Raw genomic sequence first — 24,322 nt, 5'->3', positions numbered from 1 at the left:
AATAGCTGATGACCACAAACTCAATGAGAAAACATCACATCAAACTACTTAAATGATGAGGAAACAGAGCAGGATTTCCTGTGCAATATTGTAACGTATGGAAGTTGGTTTTAACATTTTGAACTTGAAATTAATTCTGGAGTATGTGTTATCAGCTCTTAAAATGAGGGTGTACTCTTTTGGGATGAAGTTGGATTGAATATTTTGACTTAATTTTTGGAATCTGGAGAAATCATAAATGCTGGTTATAATATAATATTTAGATACTTAAAAACTTTTTTGTACAATATGCAGACAATGCCTTTGGGGAAACATCATCCTACACTAGACCAATAACTTGGCTCAGGGCTCTTCTCAGCATGGTGAGATTGAGAAAATTGGATGATAAATTCAATTTCCAATTTGCATCTTCTTATAATAATATTTTTGATGTTATATAACATAATGTAAGAAGAATAAACAAGAATCAGCTATAAGAAGAATGTTGGGTAAAGTTAAAAAATAAAAAAAACACACAGCTAGTATTTGCCAAAAGAAATTGGACTTTAATTATGTAAAACAACTGAACTTATGTTAAAGCATAACCTTAAATTGAATGAAATTATGAACTAAACATAACTTAATTTCACATAAGAAATATCAACTGAAATCATCATATCAGTAATAATATTATTAAAATGAGATTTACAATTATATACTTAGAAAAACAAAACATCAATAGACATAATATAACTGGAAAACTATTGCATTACTGACAAATGCTGTAATATTGAAAAATTAGCAATGAACAAATGTCATAACCTTAGAAAAATAAATTAAAGTAAATCTTGATTGGCATTGGCCTTTCCTGATTTATGAACCACAAACTTAACGTTAAATAATGTAAAAATGTAATTTTAGTTTGACGTAGAAAAAGACACAATAATATTACAGTACAAAAGAGTTAATTACAATATAATCACACTGAACTTAATTGAGCACATGAAATGGGTTGCAGCTGAAATGACAGTCTTCTGTAAGTGACCTGTCGTGACCGTACTAAAGTGAAATTGAAACTTGAACGGCATAGGTAGGATGAACGGAATGTTCCACAGATTTGAATGATAACATAAAGGTTTAACGTAATGAGCAAAGAAAAACTGAACTTGCCTGTAGCAACCAAATATTTGCCAGAGATGACCTCGTAACAGCAAGTACGGAAGAATACCTCTGTAGTCCTGGGCGTAGTCCGCACGGTGAATCAGGAATACAGCGGCGTGATGTGGTTTAGTGGTAGAGTGAGGCGCGGAATCTCAAATGTGTTGTGATGAGTTTGAAATTCTGCTTGAGCGTGAATGTTAACACAGAGTTTTGCAGGAGAGTATTGCCATAGGCGACTGCACTGGTTAGATGTTGGAGGTACTCAGCCGAAAAGATGGCGAAAAAAGGCGGGGGTAGCCAGATCCAGGTAATGGACAGGAGAGTGTGTGTGTGTGTGTGTATAAGGGGACGAAAAGATAACGGGTGTTTGAAAAGGTTAGTCAGAAATAGCTCGATAGAATAAGGGGCGCGGTCGCTAAGGATGACGGGGGGAGGTTCGCACGAGAACAATAATAGAGACAGGTGGACTTTACCGACCCTAGCAATACGAAACCAAGTGGAATTCAAACATTCCTTGTAACAAAACAACGGGACCTACCCTAGCTGGGAACTCGTAGAAATAACGGAAAAACTTTATGCCAGAATGGCGTAAACATACTGGGGGGCGAGCGAGCAGAATCATGAAGAGAAGACCAGAGGATGAATCTTGTTTACAGGAGGAGTGATGAAACCAGAAGAGAGTTTGATACGGATGACACGGAAGATACCATCCTTACCAGGAAATGTTTCCGAGATGACATCAATGGGTTTTTCGGTAAGAAGATGCGGAGTTGAAAGAACGGATTTGAGAAGTCGTTTTCTTGGGCTTAGAAAGAGGTATGCGATTGATAGGAACGTGGAAGGCTGGTGGTCCATTCCACCAGGAATCGCGAGTAGGAAGCTGTGAGGCAGAAGATCCTTGAAACGCGATGTCAGAAGCGTTATTTGAAGAGTTTACAGAATGAGGTGAAGTAGTTTCCAAAGTTTGTTTAACACGGTTAGCCTTGTAGGTCCGAAATTTGTATGATCTGTTGCGGTTGTTAGCTACGGTCGTAGCATCTGAAGAAAGAGCTGAAGCGACAGCGTATCGTTTTTCAGGACTTCGAGTGGTTTTAGGATGAAAAGGATGCTCATATCGTTGATCATCCGGATTGGGAGGCTGGGCATACATAACTTCCTCGGTTTCCCTACATTTATGAAAAGTGTCACCAACAGAGTCTTCTTGTGAAAATAGGGTGTTGAAAAAGGAAGTTGATTCTTCAGACGGCGAGGCGAGAAATTCGGAGGTGTTGCCGATGATTATCCATCCAAAGACAGTGTATAGCGCGGAAGGAAATCCGGATTCTTGAATATTGCCGGAAGGCGCCAAAACATGGCAGAACAGGTCACTGCCAATGAGAAGATCAATAGGCGAGGAAGAGCAAAACGTCGGGTCAGCGAGATGGAGATGTTGAAATTTGTGGGCGACTGAAGGGGACAAAGAATGCGAAGGAAGGTTACCAGAAATATTAGGAAGAACAAGTGCCTTAGATTGAAAGGTCCTTTTGAATTGAGGTAAGGAGTGAATTTTGATGTTAGCGGTACCAAGAACAGAAGCATGGGTAGAGGAAATACCGGAAAGGCGTATTTCAGAATTTTCCAAAGGAAGGGCAAGACGGGAAAGACAATTTTTGGTAATTAAGGTGCGTTGCGAGCCGGAGTCCAAAACAGCACGGACCGTATGCAGTTTACCGAACGAGTCTTCTAAAGAGACGATGGCAGTGCCAAGCAGCACAGTCGAAGACTGTTCACAAGAAGAATGACAGGCAAAACAAGTTGCGTTGGGATCAGACTGCGGTGAAATTGGAGTAGAACTGATACGGGCGGAATGAGTGACGGGTGAATTATTCGAGTGAAAATTAGGGGCTAGAGCGACGGAAGGTGTCGTGGGTGTGATTACAGCGGGTGAGGGGCAAACATTATGAGCAGAATGACAACCGGATAGAGTGGGGGTATGTGGGCGTAGAGACGAGTGATGGGACGATTGAAAATTACTGGAAGACTGAGATGGACAATTCTGTATAATATTTTGCCGGGAAAAATTAGGAGACGGAGGAGTGGTACAACGACCTGAAGATAAAAAGGGTTTCAAAGTGCTGTCGTTAGAACTTCCGAATAGAGCGATGTTACTCTTTTGACACAGTAAAGTATGGTGCGAGGAGTTATTGCAGTTTCTGCAGTTGAATTTTGACATACAAGTTTTCGGCGAATGAGAGCCCAAACAGCGGAAACAACGATCATTTTTTCGTAACCAGGCGATTTTTTGTTCATGCGACAAAGTTTGAAATTGCTTACAGCCATAAATACGATGAGCGTCCGCACATACCGGACAGCGGCCGGACGGAGTGTGATTTTGAAGAAAGAGGGATTTTATTGGCTTGGAGAATTTTGATGTTTGAGGACTAGGGTTATTAAAGTACGTAGGAGATTTTTCAGAAAAGGTGACATCGGCGTCAAGGCTTTCGGAAATTTTTTCCTCAACCGTGAGGAATTCAATCAGCTCTTCGTATGCGGGTACGCTTGACGAGGCGATACGATTTTCGAAACGCGTTCGAACATTGGGGGTGAGTTTTTCTAAACCAAGCTGCAGAAGAAGAAAATTTTCTAAATTTATGTTTAGACTTTTCAACGCATTAATGGAGGAAATGTACGTGGCCTTAAAATTAGAGAGGTAATTTTTACGATCATCGGACTGAAAACATTTAATACGGCTGTAAAAGCTATTTAGAAGAGAACGTTTGTTGTCATATCTGGAAATCAAAATGTCATAAGCGACTTGATAATTTTCCGCAGAAATTGGCAGAGATTCAATTAATAGGAGCGCATTACCAGATAAATGTGTTCTTAGAATTTGCAGTTTTTGCTCAGAAGATAACTGTGAATTTTCATGGACGGAACCTTTGAACAGATTGTGAAAATTTATCCAGTCGTGGAAATTTCCAGAAAAAATGGGAATTTTGAATTTCGGAGTCTCTAATAAGGAATGAAAAACTGGTTTGATATTCTGTTTTAAATCGGGAGTTTCTGATTCTACAAGTTTAATGGGACAAAACAATGAATCCCATTCGGTGCTGATTAAATTTATATCACAAATTTCGGATTGGTTTTTTATTTCTGAGTTATTAATAAGAATTTCATCGATGATGCCATAAAACTGTTGATCGAGGGCTTTGATATCATCAAGTTGTTTACTAGATACAGAAATTCCGTGAGAGTTGACAATTCTACTGAGTTTGTTAACACGAAGCTGCGCTTTGGCTAACAGCGCAGCGTTAGCTGAAATGATGGTGGCCTGAGCACGAGTCATGTTGTGCATTAAGTTTACAATAAATATTTAAATAGTAAGATTAGATACAATATGAAATACCACTCTTAAAAATAGCAACTTAATTATACAACAATAATATAAAATCAGAAAGAATTTTTTATCAGAGAATTAATAGATACGATAATCGTTATATTAAATTATCACAAGCAATAATTAATTATATAATTACTGTAATTAGTAGTTGTTTACAACTTTCATGACATCATTACTTTCAGTAACATGCTTAAAAACAATACAATATAAGATATTCTAAATTTGAAAGAACAATTTAAAGTATTTATATAATAGAAAAAGTTTAGATCAAAAATGTTTGAAAGAGATTTTATGACGAAAATTTACTTTAAGAAATGTAGTATGAACTGTAAATCCGGAATTATATCCGGCAGCCGGAGGACCAAAAACAACTAGCTATGTTGGGTAAAGTTAAAAAATAAAAAAAACACACAGCTAGTATTTGCCAAAAGAAATTGGACTTTAATTATGTAAAACAACTGAACTTATGTTAAAGCATAACCTTAAATTGAATGAAATTATGAACTAAACATAACTTAATTTCACATAAGAAATATCAACTGAAATCAGCATATCAGTAATAATATTATTAAAATGAGATTTACAATTATATACTTAGAAAAACAAAACATCAATAGACATAATATAACTGGAAAACTATTGCATTACTGACAAATGCTGTAATATTGAAAAATTAGCAATGAACAAATGTCATAACCTTAGAAAAATAAATTAAAGTAAATCTTGATTGGCATTGGCCTTTCCTGATTTATGAACCACAAACTTAACGTTAAATAATGTAAAAATGTAATTTTAGTTTGACGTAGAAAAAGACACAATAATATTACAGTACAAAAGAGTTAATTACAATATAATCACACTGAACTTAATTGAGCACATGAAATGGGTTGCAGCTGAAATGACAGTCTTCTGTAAGTGACCTGTCGTGACCGTACTAAAGTGAAATTGAAACTTGAACGGCATAGGTAGGATGAACGGAATGTTCCACAGATTTGAATGATAACATAAAGGTTTAACGTAATGAGCAAAGAAAAACTGAACTTGCCTGTAGCAACCAAATATTTGCCAGAGATGACCTCGTAACAGCAAGTACGGAAGAATACCTCTGTAGTCCTGGGCGTAGTCCGCACGGTGAATCAGGAATACAGCGGCGTGATGTGGTTTAGTGGTAGAGTGAGGCGCGGAATCTCAAATGTGTTGTGATGAGTTTGAAATTCTGCTTGAGCGTGAATGTTAACACAGAGTTTTGCAGGAGAGTATTGCCATAGGCGACTGCACTGGTTAGATGTTGGAGGTACTCAGCCGAAAAGATGGCGAAAAAAGGCGGGGGTAGCCAGATCCAGGTAATGGACAGGAGAGTGTGTGTGTGTGTGTGTATAAGGGGACGAAAAGATAACGGGTGTTTGAAAAGGTTAGTCAGAAATAGCTCGATAGAATAAGGGGCGCGGTCGCTAAGGATGACGGGGGGAGGTTCGCACGAGAACAATAATAGAGACAGGTGGACTTTACCGACCCTAGCAATACGAAACCAAGTGGAATTCAAACATTCCTTGTAACAAAACAACGGGACCTACCCTAGCTGGGAACTCGTAGAAATAACGGAAAAACTTTATGCCAGAATGGCGTAAACAAAGAATAAGTAAGAAGAATGAGCAGGTAGATTAAGATATTTCTGGAAGATGTGAAAAGAATAGTGTTGTATCTTGAGGAGATTTTTTTTTTTAAATCTCCAGAATGAGGAAGAATGTTTATTATTAAAAGAATGGAAAGAACATGGAAAAATAAATGAAAATGATAAGATTTACCAATTTTGTTTGCAATAAGTACTCCTGTATTTCTTGCAGCTTATTACTTTCAATACAATTTTTTTTTGTTCATATTCACATTTTCTTTTGTTTTTTCTGGTTTGCATCTCACCAAGACATATATTTCATTGCTTCTCTTTGTCTCAACTGTTAAAAACAAAAAAATAAGTTTTGTCATCACCAAATAATTACTGCCTATGTTTGCCTGATCAAATACATCATGTCATTAAGCTTTCATTCTGTTGGATTCATTGCTTCTTAATGATTCAGCTTAATTAATTGGTTTAGTTATCCCTACCATCTGAGAAATTGACAGTAGTAATGCAATTCCTATTTTTTCCCTAATAACATAAAAATGCTTAATTAGTTGAAGAAAAGAACATGTTTAGTTATAATTTAAATTTGCTAATTTAATTAATTTCTAATTACAGGTTGTATGTTAGTATTATAACACTTATGTATTAAATTTTTATTCTGTGATTATTTTGACTTGTATTAAATTTTTAACTATTTTGTCACTATAACATTTATTTCAGCTTATTTATTTGTTTTTCTATGATTCAGAATATTTTTTTTTGTAATCTATTTTTATTCTTAATATGAATTAATTATTCACTATTTTATTATAAAGCATGCTCACATTTGTTTTTATGTGTATTTGTTTTTCAATTGAGGTTTTTATTCTTAATTGTACTATTTTTCCTTTCATTATGTATACATATTCTTTGGACATGCTGTAGCTATAATGTCATCACATGGTCATTTTTATTAGTATCATTTGAAATTGTAATTACCTTTTATGCTACATTTTTCATCTAATGATATTTCATCATTAAAAAATGTTTTAAGTTTTGTTTACTGCCGTGTTGTAATTTAGCTGTATTAGTAACATTAGTTAGTTGCAAATTAAAATAGACAAATGTTTATTTTAACTTTTTTTTAATGAAAATAAGCTAATTACCTTAAAATTTAATTATACCTGTTAATTTTTGTTTAGAAATATAAACCCTTGTTTATTATTATTATTAAATATTTAAATTATAATATATAATGAGTTTAAAATTACATCAGAAGTAAAATTGTTGCTTTCAATATTATGTAATACCCATCTACTTTTTAATTATATTATCTTCTTTTAGTTCTTTTCTTTATTTAATTAATTCCCTTTGTTAAAACACCTTTTTATTTTATAATTAATAAAAATATGAGACCAGTTCAGTTGACCTGTAAGTTTTAATTAGATATTTTTACTATTAATCAAGCTGTAGTTTCATGCCGGTTGGTTTAGCAGTTCTCATTTCTCATACATTTGGTACAAGGTTTGATTTCTGATTAAAAACTAGGACAAGTTGCCATATTGGTTTTTCAGAAAATTGTCTTGACATTTAAAAAAAGTATATACTGGTACTAGCTTGTGTAAAGTGATGTGTTGATAGTGGAATCTTTGGGATATATATATAAAATATTTTTATAGAAAAAATTTTAAATGTAGATTTTATATACTTTATAAAATTAATTTACAGATATTTAGTTTACCTGCTGATAATTTGTTTTTTTTTACATTTACCTGCTGATAATTTGTTCTTAAGAATTTGTACATATTCATAGTAATGGTCAATAATTTTTACACCTTAACCCCTTTGAGTTTTCATTAATTTTCGTTTTGTAACCTTTAAAACTTTATTTTTACACAATTAAAATAAAAATTCTTTCTCTAAAATAAATTATCTTCTACAAAAGCTTTTAAATCAAAGTTCCCTTTTTATGAAATTGTGTTTTAATTGGAAAATGAAACCTGATTTAAAAACGAAAAGTAAAATCTACAATATGAAATGAATGAAACAAAATTTATTAAATAACCTATAAGACACGTTGCAGAGCAGCCTAAAGTACATACTTAATTTCATTGTTTTGGACTGTTGCCTAAAGAATAATCCAAAAGAAAGATTTAGATTATGGGTTAATATGCAATAAATAGCTGCGATAATCAAAAGCTTAGTAGTGACATAAAACAATTCAGAATCAAACATTTTCAGCTGTGTCAAACATAGTTGACTGTAGTGTTACTATGTTTACCTCCAACATTTATAGTCAACAAAAACTTTTAAGAGGCTAACCTAGCTTCTATGTGAACAAATCTGGCCCGCTTCAGTACTGTGAATGTAATTAGTCTGTGAACAGCACACATTTACTGTAGTGCTACTATTATGTTTACCTCCAACATTTATAGTCAACAAAAACTTTTAAGAGGCTAACCTAGCTTCTAGTGAACTAATCTGGCTCGCTTCAGTACTGTGAATGTAATTAGTCTGTGAACAGTACACATTTAGTGAATTTGTTACAGCAGATGATAAAATATTATTTATTATTATGATGTATATAAATTATCAATTGAATAATAGAAATGTTTAGGGAATCCTTAAAGAAAGTCTGTTTGTTTGAATTATTTTTATTATAAATTAAATAAGAAAGAGGATATTAGCAAAAGTTTTCAATTAGTATAAACAAACCATGTCCTTCTGGAATTTAAAGAAAGAACCGTTTTGTTTAAATACAGTAATTTATTTCAACTCTAATATCAAATTAACTTACTAATACACAAACATAACATTCTGATTTGGCTGAATTATGACAGAACTGGTAAATTTAGAATAAAATTTAAATTGTTTGGGTCAGTTTTGTTATGTTCATTTATCTTATTTAAAGCTCATTAGATCAATTTATTTTACTAGAATTAGTGATAGATGTGATTTTCACTTGTCTTTTTTAGAATTCTTTTCTTTTTGGCTGAATCTTTTTTTTAATCCTTATATTGGTTCTACTATCTCAAAACATCGTATTTGCTACACTACACAAAAAAGAGACCCCAGACAGGCCCTTAAGTTACTGCTTTCTACTTGATCCCACCAGAAATAAACCAGCCTTAGAAGTGCTTACATGCCTACAATTCAGACTGGGAAAAAGAAATTGAGGATAAATTTTTGATTTTCGATTTAAAGTTTGATTTTCAGGCAGAAAGTGTCCATCTCACCCACACATTGATAGGAAAATTGATATATTCTTGTCTTAAATAGGAGCTAGACATTGTTAATAAAAAAACTTTGCTTTTATCAGCTTAAATGTATGTTACAAAAAACTTGATTTTCTTTCAAAATCTAAAGAAAAACCTGGAAAAGGACTCAAGGTTTCTAAAGAGGAACACTTGCAAACATTCCTGTACTTGTGTAAAACTATCTAACCAAACTATACATTTTTCATCCCCGCCTTTCTTGTAGGGTCTTCCTATGTATAAAAAAAGTGATTTGATATATTTTGGAAGTGTGTTCCTAACATCAGTATAAGAAAAAGGGGTGCCTGTGTACATAGTCTAGAATTGGCTCTTTATCTGTCCATTATTGTATTTTTAAGTAGAAATCTATATCTCCAGAACAGATTAACATTTTTAATGAAATTTGGCGTATCTTTTTGAAAAAATATCTATATGAAATAAATATGGAGATTTTATATTTTTAAAAGCCAATGGCTTAATTTTTCATTCCACAACTGTTCAAGAACTACTGGTATTAGGTAGTAATTGTGTATTGCCCAGAATTTAAAAATTCATTGTGAAAAAATCTGTTTTTTCACTTTAACTTGAAACAACCACGTTCCAATGGAAAAATTCAAGTTTGCAATTAAAATTACAAAATGTTTCTGTAGTAAACAAAAATTAATATTAATAATAATTGGCAATCTTTGTGGTGGTGTAGTTGCGTCTCTGTCTTTGATGTGGAGGTTCCAGGTTAGATTCTCAATCAGGCATAGCATTTGCTGCAGACTACAGTATTCATTATCATCCATTATAGTAATTGTAAATGGGTGTCAGATCGTTATTGTTTAAACAAATAATTGTTTGGATTGTTGCATGTATTTTAATTAACCTAGTTATAAACACAAATATGTAGACTGGAAGTCATTTCCATATATATATATTGGGGACATTTTTCTTGTATTGATGTTAGGAGTGCACTACTGAATAACCTTACTTATACAGTGCATTTATATTCATGAAAATCACATTTTTAATCATTGTGACTCAGCTTCCTAAAATATTACAGGAATTATGAAATCATTAGATTGTAGAAATGTAGTTAACATTATTGTCCATGATCAATCGGTTGTTACAATTACAATTGTTCAGTGTGTCATTTAATACCTGGCATTACTCATTGGTACTGGCTAAAGAATTATCATTTTGAGATCAATCAAATCTACTGTTGAATAATAATTAGGCTTATAGCTTATTCTGAAGCAGGATAATTAAAAAAAAAAATTGATTTCTGGATTTTTTAACTTTTCAAAACTTGTTGACCATTCAAAATTAAAATTGTTGGAAATCGTTATGCCCAGGTTCTAATGAATAAATTTTAATTTATTTGTTTTAATAAGTACAGCATATCAGTCTATTGAGCTGCTCATGCTAATCCTGCAATTTTAATTTTGTAATAATTTTAATGAATTATATTGAATGAAAATCTTAAGTTTTTTTTTAGATTTAACTTAAAGATTCTTTTAAATTGATATTTTATGAAGGGATGGTGATCAGGTACCTCTTTTTTGCCTTTTTTTTACCTAACGTAGTGGACATATTATTGTATGTGTTGGGTGTTTTAAATTTTAATTTAGTAACTGGGAAAACTATGTGTGTGATTTTTGTTGCGGCATGTCCTGAGATTTAGTCTACAAATTAGTTGAATGTATTGCAATGCTATACGTACCGGGTTGTCACAGGAGAATGTGCTTACGGATGGTGATGGGGAGGGGTCAGGTGAAGAATGCGAAGTTACTGATGAGTGCGCTATGCTACTGAATGCTGAAGGGGGGTCAACTCTTCATAAAGTCCTCAAGGGTTCAATTCATAAACATGGTAAACAAGACATTCATTCATGTAATTTATATTTGTACAAAAATTTAACATTTATGTTTTTATTTATTAATTTGTTTATGTCTGAATTTGTTTCACCTTCATTTGTACAGAACTACATATTTTTTGCACTTTTTATGCTGTTGTAGCATAAAGAAGGTGAAAAATATTTGGTAATCAGTTTTTTTTTGTGGAAAAATATTCCTGTGAAACTTAACTTCAATTAATGTTATCTGTGCTTTTTCTGTATTAATTATCTGTTAATTTTTTGGATTATTTCTTAGTTTTTATCTGTAAATGCTTATTGTGTTCCTCCATGCATGACTAATGAAATATATGGTTGTATTTTTCACATTTCACTGACCTTTTAATTATTAAAACCTCCACATATACAGCAGTTTGAAAATGGAATTAAGAAGTCACAACTTTAAACTTTAATTTAAGCACTTTTGATTGAATAGCCCTTTCTTCATTTTTGATACTACTGGTAAAATAAGATAAGATCTTAACAGATCGTTTATTCAAAATTAAATAAAAGGTTTTATGTTTAAAAAAATAAATAAATTGATTTATTTAAAAAGAGATAAAATGTTTTAATTTGGTCAATTTTTATGTAATTAGTATTAAGTAATTACTGCTAATCTAATGATGTGACTCGGTATTGAAATTAGTTATTAATAATAAGATATGTAATATACTGTATTCATATTAGTAAAATTGTTGTGTAGCATGTAAAATAAGTACGCTTACAGCTTATTTTGCCTACATCAAGATTTATGTAAACAGCTGATGGCTTTGAATAGCTATACTTTAATGAAGTATCATTTATTAATATTGTAAGTTCTTTCATTTTTAGTTTTATTCAGATTTAATTTTGGTACTTATTCTACCTTGTACAATCTTAATAATATTGTAATATTTTAAATGTAATTTATTTTTCTGCTTCTCAAGTTGTACTAAATTATTATCTTGCTGTAAAATATTGTTAATTACATGAGCGTAAATTAATAATTTTAGAAATTAATGTGACTGTGCTGCTCAGATAATATATTAGTGATGTGAAAGCTGTTTTCCAATTAATTTGCTTAAAGGTACTACTCTCTACAGTTTCAATTAATGTGATTTAAATTAGAACAATATTTCCCTTTTGGAGCCGATATTTACTAAAAAAGTAAAATAAATTAAAATTAATTTTTTCATTTTGATTTAAGAAGGAACCTTTAAGGTAAACAATATTTTAGTTTTTTTTTCAGAAAATAATAAAAGCTAGGGGTGAAATTTATTTTTAGATAAATGTACTTAAATCTACTGTAATGATATAAAAATTTTGTGCTGGCTAATTGCTGGTATACAAGGTAATTTACTGAATAGGTAGTAAAGGTTTTTGTTAATTCAGTTTTATCAGTCACAGTAGTTTTATATAAATGAATTACCTATTTTGTAAATTATCTTTATGCACAGTATCTTTATGCAAATTTTTGCTGAATGTTATATTGTATTATTAATTTTGATTAATTTTTCCAGTTTTTTTTTTTTTTTAATTTTTTTTTTATACAATTTTTTATTAGTTGGTTATTGTTCTAAGTTATTTTAAATTTTATGTATATTTTAAAAGTTTTTTTTGAGTTTTAGGTTCATTTACATAATAATTTCTATATTTTAAAGGTTGCCAAGACAAATTATGCTGTCTATGCATTTGATTATTGATTTAAATTTATTAGAAATCATATACTGGCAAAATATAAGTGCTGCAACTGAAAATAGTTACATTATTGTTGCTGATTTTTGTTTGTTTTTATTAATTTATATTCACTATACTACTCTGGTTATACTTTGGTTATAAGTAAACAGACCTTTGTTGGCATTTGTTTAAATGACAACTTGTCAGTTTAATTATTGTTTTTCATGACTTTCATGGCAGTAAATATTTATTATTATTATTATTCATTAAAAATGAACACAGATTCAATATTTTTAATTAAGTTTGCATATAAAAATTTTCTGATAAATAAATAAAAAATAAATTGCAATTACACATTTTCCTTCTATATTTTTTGTATTTACGAATCTTAAATGTATGATTTAAATTATTTCAATGTCATATATTTTTTACAGTACAGCAGTTTTAACATTACTATAGCCTTATTTCCATAAGGAAGAGGACTTTATCACTATCTTCTGTGTGATAACGAATTGATAAATTGATATGAAAAGAACGGTTATGATAATTTCCTTTCTTAAACACTGAGTTTATCATAACTTTAATGTCTGCATATGTGTCTGTTGTGCATAGTAATAAGTCATTTCATATCTTCTTCTAATACAGATACATTTTAATAAATCTCAATATTTTTGTATTACAATATGCTTGCCAGAATGATAGCATAAGAGTCTTTCACCCATTAGATTCTGACCTTGAATCTCAGTTATGTTTAACATTTTTCTTTCAAAGTACAAACATTAAATTACAAATATTCACACCATATTCCTTTATATAAACTTTTCAACCTTATGTATAGAATTAATTATCTATAAAATCTCATGGTACCTGTACCATTTATTATTGTCAGCTTACAAAGTAAGTTTATATTATTATTTGAAATTTAAAAGTCATTAAGTATGTATAATAATGATTTTTAAACATTAAGAGGTATGAACATAAATTATTCTGAGATTTTTAATTTATTACTTATGTAATGAAAACATAGTGGCTGCAAACATTAGCTAATGCCTATAGTAATTAGTGTTTCTTAATTTGCATTGACTGTGTTGTTTACTCAGTCACTGAATTTTGTTTATTATCTACACTAATAGCTAAATAACACTAATAACATTTTTTCTAACAGTTGTTTGGCCTACTTAGTAAGAAGCTTTCAAAATTTGTTTCATTAGTTTAGAGAACCAGCATGATAGAAGTGTTTAGTGTGAAACGTGCAATATATCTCTCTATCTTTAATGTGTTAACGATCTATTTTTCAGCTTTATTTATAAACAATATTACTATTCTTTTTATTATAAATAATGTTACATAAATTTCAAATTTTATCAAAAATAATTAGATTATGGCTAATTAATTATTATAACAAAAAATTAAGAAAAGAAATTTTTAAGTTGTTAAATGATGGAAAATATTGTTTGTTTAAATTGATATTTATTATAGCTAATTTATCTAAACAGATATTTATTTTACTTAATACTAAAAATGATTGGATTTATATTTCCAAAAACTTAATTTATATGTAATTAAAGTTAAAATATAAGATCTTTCTTTATCCCTGGCTCAGTTATGAACAATGCACAAACATAAATCACTTTTATAAAGCCAAGCGTATATTACCAAATGCCTACTAACACCAGAAATATCTCCTGATTGGTGTTAAAAACCAATGTGTACTGTTGTCTCACTATTTGAGGCAGCAAGTTGATAAATAAAACCTTTTTCTCTGGTAAGACATCCTCAGCAAATAAATTTATACTAGGAGTTTTAAATATTCAACAACTATCTTAGTGTATTGATCTAAATAAGTTCTTGCATGCCGAACTAGATAATGGAATAATAACTCTTACCACTTTACTTCAGAGTGTATCTGTTTATTCCTGTACTGAAGACATCAGTTGTTCCAGCATTCTGTTGCACATTTATTGACTCAAACTTTCAATTATAATGTTTTCTGCAGGGGACTTATAAATTGTGATTGGAAAATTTAAATACTAGGCTTGTAATTTCAAAATGGCAGTACTAACAGGCTATTGTGATGGATCTCCTTCTGACTGAATACTCTGACTCAAATAGTGTTTCCACTTTTAGAAACATTCTCTGAAATTTTCTTTCTTAAGAGTCTAAGAAGAACTCTCTCTGTATGTGCCTGGAAGTCTTCAGTTGAGTCAGATCAGTTCTGTTTCAGCAAAAATTCCAATTTAGGAAACAAGTAGAAGTCAGCAGGGCTAAATCAGGGGGATAGGGGGGTTGCAGAAGAACAAGGATTTGGAATTCGACAAAAAATTATGCGATTAGGAACGAATGATGAGCCATTGCATTATGGCGAAGGACCCAATTCTTGTCTCACCAGATTGCAGGCCTTTTCTTCAGCACATTTTCACACAAATGCTGAAGGAAAGTTTTATGTTATTCCTGGCTGATTGGTTGCCTTCTAGAGGCAAAATCTTAATGCATGATACGTGTAGAATCGAAGAAAACCACCAAGATTGTCTTCACATTCGACTGAGTTTGTGACACTTTTTTCATTTGTGGTGAATTTGGACCCTTCCACTGCGATGATTGTGGTTTTTTTCCAAGTTATACCCATAAACCCATGATTTATCACCTGTAATTACCCTATTTGACAAACCTGGATGATGAGGGGCAGGGATAAGGTGGAGCCTTGACCTCCAGAGGGGGAAGGGTGTGACCTTGACCTTTATCTGGAGGGGTGACATCATGTAGTCAAAGGTTAAGTTTGTCATGGAACAAACATTTCTTTACTACTAATAGCAATTGAAGAAAAATTGTAGGCAATTAGAAGAATTAAAAATGGTGAGATTTTGCAAACTGTGGGAATTGATTTTGTTGTTGGTGTTTCTACTATTTCTATTTCTGATTGGGTCAAGGTGAAAAATAAATTTGAAGAGTTTGCTTGTATGATGCCAAACAACAGAACAATGAAAATGTGCCAAAACAAGAAAGTGAATGAGCCTGTGTTCTTCTTTGGTTTATGCAACAAAGGGGAAAAAAATGACATTAACAGGCCCAATTATTGAGGAAAAGACAAGCTTTTATCTGAAATGACAGGTGAGGGAGGTACAGGATTTAATTGCCAGTGCAGTGCTAGATGGCTCAAAAAATGGAAAAATAGGTATGGAATACATCAAATGAATCTCTGTAGAGAAAGGTTATCTGCCAACATCGATGTTGTAGGCAATTTTATATATAGAAATGGACATGACTTTTTCCAAGGATACACAGAAGACAGATCTATAATGTAGATGAAACTAGCTAAATTTTAAAATGTTACAAATCACTTGCTTCAGGGGATTAAAAGAGTGCTTCTGAACATAAGATGAACATATAAAGAGTGACAGTGTAGGAAAGTATACACTATCACTAAGTATATACTGTATTTACTGATTGTATATATATATATATATATAAAAATAAAAGTATAGTAATGCTTCAGGAACTCGACTATGCCAATGACTATCGACTGTGGCTTATGTTCATTTGTAAATCTCAAAAACTCTGGACCTTGAAAGATATTGTGTAAAATGCAAAATCTAAAATATTTGGATTTTGGTTTTTTTTTTAATTGCAGTAATAAGTCCTCATTGAGAACTTCTAAATGATATATCATAAGTGATACTTATTTTCATTGGTTCCAGAGTTATAGACAAATTAAATTTTAATTAATAAAATATTTGGATCTTAACAAGGGCAAAGCACATCGGTTCAAATCCGACTTTATATATACATATTTTTTTTGTAATTTAAATATATTGATCTATTAATCTCTGATAATAAAAATATTTTTTCAATAATAACAATAAAAAAAAAAATATGAAAAAAATCAAAAGTTATTAATGAAATAAAATTTTATGTACTTTTAATTTTAATTCAAAAATTTTTACAGAGGTTAATAATTATTAAATCAATATATTTAAATTTTTAAAAAAAGTAAGAAGATAAAAAAATATATATGTATATGAAGTCAGATTCGAACTAATGTGTTCAGGTTAAGGATCCAACATGATCTCACTTACACCACATTACTACGTGAGCGACATGAAACAAAATTAATATATGAACTAATATAAAATGCTGATATGGATACCACAAAAAAAATGTGATACAATGTGATGTACATCACTATGCAATTGTGTAACTGTCCAGTTTATTAAAGAACTGGAGGATCGTATCTCATTTTCAAATTAAGTAAGTTTAAATGAATTGCAGCAAAAAATGTGTATATGTAATTTAATAGGTGTACAAGGAAGTCATGTTGTGCCCACAGGTAATTTTTTAAAGTTTAAAACTCTTTCTGGAAAGACTGTTTTACTCATTGAACACATTTTCAGAATCTGTGCAACAGTGACATAATTGTCTGTCTTACAATCAAATATAGCAAATTTGATCCAACCTTTAGATCAAGGGGGATAGAGTGCTTCAAAAGGTATTATTGAGCATTCTTTCTGAAACTTCTATTACAAGAGGCAAATGACTCAAAGATTGTACCCGAATTCTTGTCCTTGAAAATGATAAACATGAAAGATGTTGTTTACTGGTGTGTTCAATCCTGAACATTATCCAGTTTGCAAAAATGTTGGAATATACTTTATGATGGAATATTAATTGGGGAGTTTAAAAAATATTAGTTTTTAAGAATTTATAAATCTTCAAAGCGGATTTCTCAGTTTTCAAACAAAATTTGTTACAAACTCATTGTTCCATTTTTTCATCCATTTTGCGAAATCAGTAATCTGCCAAAAACTGAAAACACATTTTCATTCACCAGGATGCCTCTCTCTACTAAACAAAGATATTGTGGTGATCTTTTCAGGACGTTTCAAAAACAAAACAAGCTTCCTCTTCAACATTTGTAGGCAATCCTATGTCCTCTTATTGAACAATGGTGACACCTGTCTTAAAACTTTCCAGTCATACTTTGTAGAAAAATTTGATCCTTCCTTCTATCAACTGACTGATAAAATGATAATTTTTTTATAGTAAACTTATTTACCTTATGAAGGATATGATTTGTAGACATTTTAATTTTGTAAGATATATTTTAACATTTTAAATTGTAAGCACACTACTATGACCAGTGACTACTGTATTTACTAAAACAAAGATCTGTTTTTCAGTACTGTTATAGAAATAATACAATTAGTGATGAAGTAATATCCTATGCAATTATTTAGTACTTCAATTATAATAAGATTATGGTCTCTTGTGTAATTGATTATTGAAAGACTACAGTATAAATTCTTTTGAGTATGAAAACTTTTTCTATAAAAAAAAGTTGTAGTGTAGCAGGTTCCTAATTACAGCATTAGCATTTTTTCATATGTACTTAGCTCAATCTTTTTGAATTCCTGTAATAGTCTAGAAGATATGTCAAGGAAAATAAAGAAATTGGATAGGAAAATATGAAAAATTCTTCTATTTTGTTATATATTTCTGAATAATAAAATTTAATTTTAATGTTTTGATATACTTCAGTATTACTAAAGAGAATTGTTGAGAATATAAAACATGAATACTGTTACAAAAGTAGATGTTGGAAGGTTAAATATAAAATGGTCAACATTATTGGAATCAGTGGTATATATATTGGCACTGTATATGGCACTATATATATATTTTACCTATAAAAAGTGAGGAATTTTCAAATTATTCATTTTTTGGTTGTAAATCAGCTATGAAATTCTTTCAAAGACATTTAGTATAGGTAAGCATGACAAAATAATATTTATACTTTAACCAAATAGAAAAAATCAATGACTACCAACACCTGGAAATACACTTTCAGAAAAAAATTTCTTGATGTTTCAAAAGAGAGTTATTAAAAAATAAAAAGGAAAAACTACTTGGACAGATTTTTGTAGAATATAATCATTATTTTATGTTTTATTATTCAGTTACTTTCTAATTAAATAGAAGAATTGAGTATACAAGCTTCTCCTTACTTGACATGGTCTGTTTATGGGTTTATTTCCAAAAGGAAACCAAAATTTTTTAATTTATTTTGTTTTTACTTATTACAACTTGATTAGATTTATCTCTTTTCAAGTTATTCCAATATTAACACATCACTTCCAATGATTTTTCAGCTATCCACATGTATACATGTTCATTTTTTAGAATGGAATAAATGTCCTGTATTAAATTATCTTTAATCTTGTATAATCTCTGAGACAGCATGTTTGCAAGATTGATTTTATCATAAGAAACAAAACAGATACATAATCAAATAAATGGGGGAGCTGAAGCAAAAAATTTCTGTTATGCTTCACCAAATATTCTCCAAATAGTTGTTGAATATACGGGCACTTAATCGTGGTTCAGCAGTATTCATGCTTTGTTTGCCTGTATTTCATGTTTTGTTTTCAAGCCCTTTCTTTCTCACTGCAGTATTACTTCTAAATAATACTGTTGATATCACTACACGATATGAACTCATAATACCATTCCTCTAAAATATATTATATATATATATTATATATATATACATATATTTTGCAATTTTGATATATTTGATTTGAAATGATATAATCATATCACAGTGCACAAATTGTAGATTCTTCCCCATAAACTACTTTCAGCATTTTCAGTGTTTCTGTAAATGTCCTGCCCAGTGTAAAACAAAATCTTTAATAAACATTGTTCTACAAGAAGCTTAATTTTTTCAGTATCAGAAAATTACAAGATATACAAAACACATCATGATGTGTGTTTTGTATTTCTGCAACGTGTTATATCTGTGATGTATTTTACTACAAATGAAACATCTAGTGACATGGAAAATTTAAGATTATTTCTAAAGGATACTGCTATGCAGTGACACTAGCATAATAATGACTACTGATAATTATTAGTGCACTATTTCTTATTTTGGAGAGATCTCATAATTTATTTACTGTTGTTTTGCTTATAAAATAAAGTAATATGTTAATATATAGTTGTCAGAATGTGATTTAATTTTGTTTCAAAATAATCAGTGTTTTTGCCTTTCTTTTAATTAGGAGTAACACAAGTATCATCTGGTGTTAATCGTGCTAATATGACATCACCCGTTCATTCCGGTAATGTTGCTACTAGTACTGCCCCAGGTGGACCATCAATTGCCATACATTCACCACCGACTCATTCACCTCCTAACGCTCATTTGACTCTTGATAGTCTTATATTCAGTTCACCTACATCACCGAATTCATTACAGCTGCAGCAGGTAATTATTATTTAAAGAAACTTATACTTTAGATAGGTAGATTAATAATTTATTTTTATCATTGTAATGTAATCAAATGTAAGTTAAACTTGGCTTTGCTTGGGTACTGCATGCTGTAATTCACCTATACCTTATTGACTTGGTCAGTAATACTTCATCCAAGAAAATTGTACAGGTACAATTATTAAACTCAATTCAATTTTTACACCTTTGTTTTATATAAATTGGTTTTCTAAAATAAGGGAATTACTTCTCATCATGAGAGGGGCAAAACTATGATTTTAATTTATAAAAATCATCTTATCATTTATCACAGCAAATCTTATTTTTATTTTAATCAAATTTTATTTTTGTTGCTGTTAAAATTTATTTTAAACATTTTTTTATGTTATCACATCATAAACCATAAGAGAATGTTAGAAGAAAAGGTTAATTTAAAATGTGAGTTAAACTGCACTTGTAAAACCAGTCATACAGTTATATTGAGAAATATGAGTTTGTGGAAGTGGGATGAATTACAAATTTTGAGGATTTTTAATCTTCCATATTTGATTTTAATTCATCAGATACATTTATGATCTATTTGACTTGAAAAAAATGTATTTTCTCTACTAGATGTATGAAAGCCTCACTTGTAATAACATAAAAAAATCTTTGTAAATTTCATTAGCATATTTTTTATTGTTTATAATAAGAAATGGATTATACAATGGAAAAAAGAGGTGTATTGTGCTGTTGAGTTCTTGGCCCATCCTTATTATGTAGTAAGAACGAAAGCTATTCATAAAATGAAGTAAATCAGCAGTTGCAGTTTAGAGTAACTTGTCTCTATTCAAATTGAAACAAGCTCTTCATGTTATAGAGACGGGAATCATTACATATAAAATCAAGGCTGTAAGAAGGATAATTAAACACTTTCTACTTAAATTTTGCAGGCAGGTATTGTCAGGCAAGAAAATTATACATGAGCTCAATATGCTATCAGGTTGGTTTTTAATAGCTCTTCTTAACTGTTTTTTAATGTTTTACAATATATTTCCAAAATTATTCTAGTGTCACCTTCTATGAAAAAAAAAACAAAACTAAAATATATATATATATATATATATATATATATATATATATATTTACTATTATTTTCCTGGTAGTTTGCAGACACTTTTTTTTATATTTTGTGAGCGAATATGAGTCCATTCCATTAGCTGATTTTTTGTCTGTATGTGTATATACAAAACCCAAGACCCATTGTCTTTAGCAATTTTATCCAAAAATAGCATCATCTTCGATGTTGTAATGCTCAAAAAAAAAGAAAGATTAATGCTGTCTTCACCTTCTGTGTCAAATATTTGTTGTGAAAGAAGCTTATGAACCATTGGTTACAAAATATCGCTTACTAGTATTACTGTGATCACTTTATAAAAATCTGAGCAAGAAATATGATAAAAAAAAATAGAAAGTTGTGAAATGATAAATTGATAGTTTTCATAAATCTTCTTTACAAAATTAATATTTTCATTGTGAACATTGTTCTACCGATTTTTTAATATGGTTCATCGTTGCCTCATTACAGTTACTCTGAACCTTCACAAAGCAGAAAATTGAATTAAACTGATTTACAGTTTCTGACTAACGGAAATATGACTACTGGGAATAATTTGCAGCTGACAGTCTTCTTAATTGTAGCATGCATTTTTTAAATGGTTATTATTGAACAAGCAATAGGAACATATACATATCTTGTTCCTACCCACATTTATTGCTAATTGTGTACTGTATCCTACTACACAAATGGGCTAATGAACTCCGCTACTCATACATATTTAACATTTAAGTTACCTTCCTGACAGCCCTGATATAAATGTAACACATTTTTTTTTTGTTAAAATTAACAATTATTAAACAGTCCATTTCTATGTGCATAATGGTGTAAGATTAAGTTTTACTATGGAAAAAGTTAATATTAAAACGTATTTATTATAGAAATATTACATTTTTTATTTACCTTCATAGTGCATATAACATAAAACACTAAATTAAGTATACAACTTGAACATTTTTAGAAGTATTTTCTATTCTATTTTTTTTTTTTTAATGTTCCCAGAAAAGACTTAAGTCACATCAGCTTTATGCGTTGTTAATTTGTAATTAATTGATTATATAGAATATTTGTTAATCCTGTCTAATACAGATGTTCTGATCAATTAATCAATCATAAAAAAATCAAATTTTAGAATTTCCTACAATTTGGTAAAAAAAAAAAAAAAAATGTGTGTGTATATATTTTTTTTTTGTATGTATATACACATATATATATATATATATACACACACATATGACAGTGTGAACGCTTTCTGTAATAGGGCTCTTCATAGTGAAAATTTTCTTTAACAACAAAATTGGTTGGTCCTTTCACAATTCCTATACCAGCCATTATATTTTAGGCTCTACATTATCCAAAAGAAAAAACCAAAATTTTCCTTTATGGCTGAAAAGTGTGTGCATAACTATTTTTGAATAAATGGGTTTTTCAAGAGTTAATGACCATAGATGACTCAAATCACAGGTGGAAGAATTAAGTTGAAGGAATTCAAAAAGCTTGCGGATTGTTGCAACAAAAATCTAAGTTTGACCAGAGACTTTATAGAAATGTAAGTTTTAGTAAAATATATTGTAAATATATATTTTAGTAAAAATATTGTTACTATTTATATCTTTTTTATAATTTAACTCTTTTTTCGAGATAATCTTACATAATTTTTTTAATTCTATTATATTTAATTTTATAGACTGGTGGTAATAGAAAGAAATCATTGCTACCATCTCACCCTCCAGCATCATCTAGAGCTAGTATTGTTTTTCCACTACTTAGTGGTACAAATCCATTTTTACATCACCAGCATCGGCGTGTTGATAGCCAGGGGGGTAATGAGAAATGTATAGGTAAGTTTTTTTAATATGAGTTTTTATGTGTATATATATATATATATATATATATATATATATATATATATATATATGTGTGTGTGTGTGTGTGTGTGTGTGTGTGTGTGTGTGTGTGTGTGTGTGTGTGTGTGTGTTATAAGAATAAAATTTTACACAGGATATGAATAAAACCACTTGCAAACAAATAAAAATTTTAAAAGTTTTAGATTTTTATTTTAATGATTTATGTGCCTGTCTTGTTAAGGGTTTACTTCAATAACTGTTTCTCATAACTCTTTCTTTCGATTATAAAAAAATATATAGATTTATTTATGTATTTGTCTGATTGATAAAAATGCTAAAGAATTTTATGGAAGTTGAGTATAAAAGCTGGCAAAAAATAAAGAGAGAATACTGTGTTAATTTTAATAGCTTTTTATTTATAATAGTTTTTTTTTTTTAATATTAAGCGAGCTACTGATAAATACATAAATGAGTTATTACAATTTTTTTTAAATTTTATTTATTCTAAATGACTGTTTGTCTTGTACTAAATTCCTGAATCTGTTTTGAGAATGAATTGAGTAAGAACAGTAAATAAGGTTAGTTAAATAAAGGATAAATAAAGGTTAGATTGTATGAAATTGAAAATTGAATATATAGGGTGAACATTGTGATTAAGAGATTGATATTTGATACTTTTTTTTATTAATTGTCATTAATTATTTGGTTAATGAAATTAACATAATAAAATATATTGAATAAAATTCTCACACTATATTATACATTTACAATTTCTTGTGAAAATTAAGATAAGATTGTGGATGCTGACATAGATATTAAAAAAAAAAAAAGTAATATCCTCATTTAATCAGTCAACCGACACAGGTGATTGATGAAATAGAATAAAAAAGAAGGTAAAAGCAAATAAAAATGAATGGGAAAGTGCAAAAGAACACTCACATGACGGATGGTAAAAACTATCCTGTTAGTACGAAGGTCTTAGCTTCTGGGTATGAAAACCATTAAAGGGTGAAGGAATATTCGATGTCCTCTTGTCACAGTTAATTTCAGGTGGTTATTTACCACCTGAAATATATATATTGCACTGGCTTTCTACTTCTATACTTTTTGTTGCACTTCTTTTCTCTTGTTGGCTTTCAGTTAAAATACTAATGTGAAAGTTTTAAACATTAATAGTTTTTGTAACCTGATGTGGAAGGGAGATGTT

The 24,322-nt window shown here is 30.0% G+C and overlaps 1 protein-coding gene across 1 annotated transcript in view; it reads left to right on the top strand.

Moving 5' to 3' along the window:
* The window catches only part of tweek (transmembrane protein KIAA1109 homolog tweek), a 260,309-nt gene that overhangs the window by 133,129 nt on the left and 102,858 nt on the right, over window positions 1-24,322 (top strand). The window contains exons 47-48 of the mRNA XM_075370220.1: window positions 19,964-20,169; window positions 22,956-23,109. Coding sequence (XP_075226335.1) covers window positions 19,964-20,169; window positions 22,956-23,109 — 360 coding nt within the window. The remainder of the gene's footprint in view (window positions 1-19,963; window positions 20,170-22,955; window positions 23,110-24,322) is intronic.

The sequence above is a fragment of the Lycorma delicatula genome, chromosome 7 (assembly GCF_047948215.1).
Source record: "Lycorma delicatula isolate Av1 chromosome 7, ASM4794821v1, whole genome shotgun sequence".
NCBI classification, from domain to species: Eukaryota; Metazoa; Arthropoda; class Insecta; order Hemiptera; family Fulgoridae; genus Lycorma; species Lycorma delicatula.
Note: the sequence above shows the minus strand (reverse complement) of the source record. Positions and strands in the feature narration are given on the sequence as shown.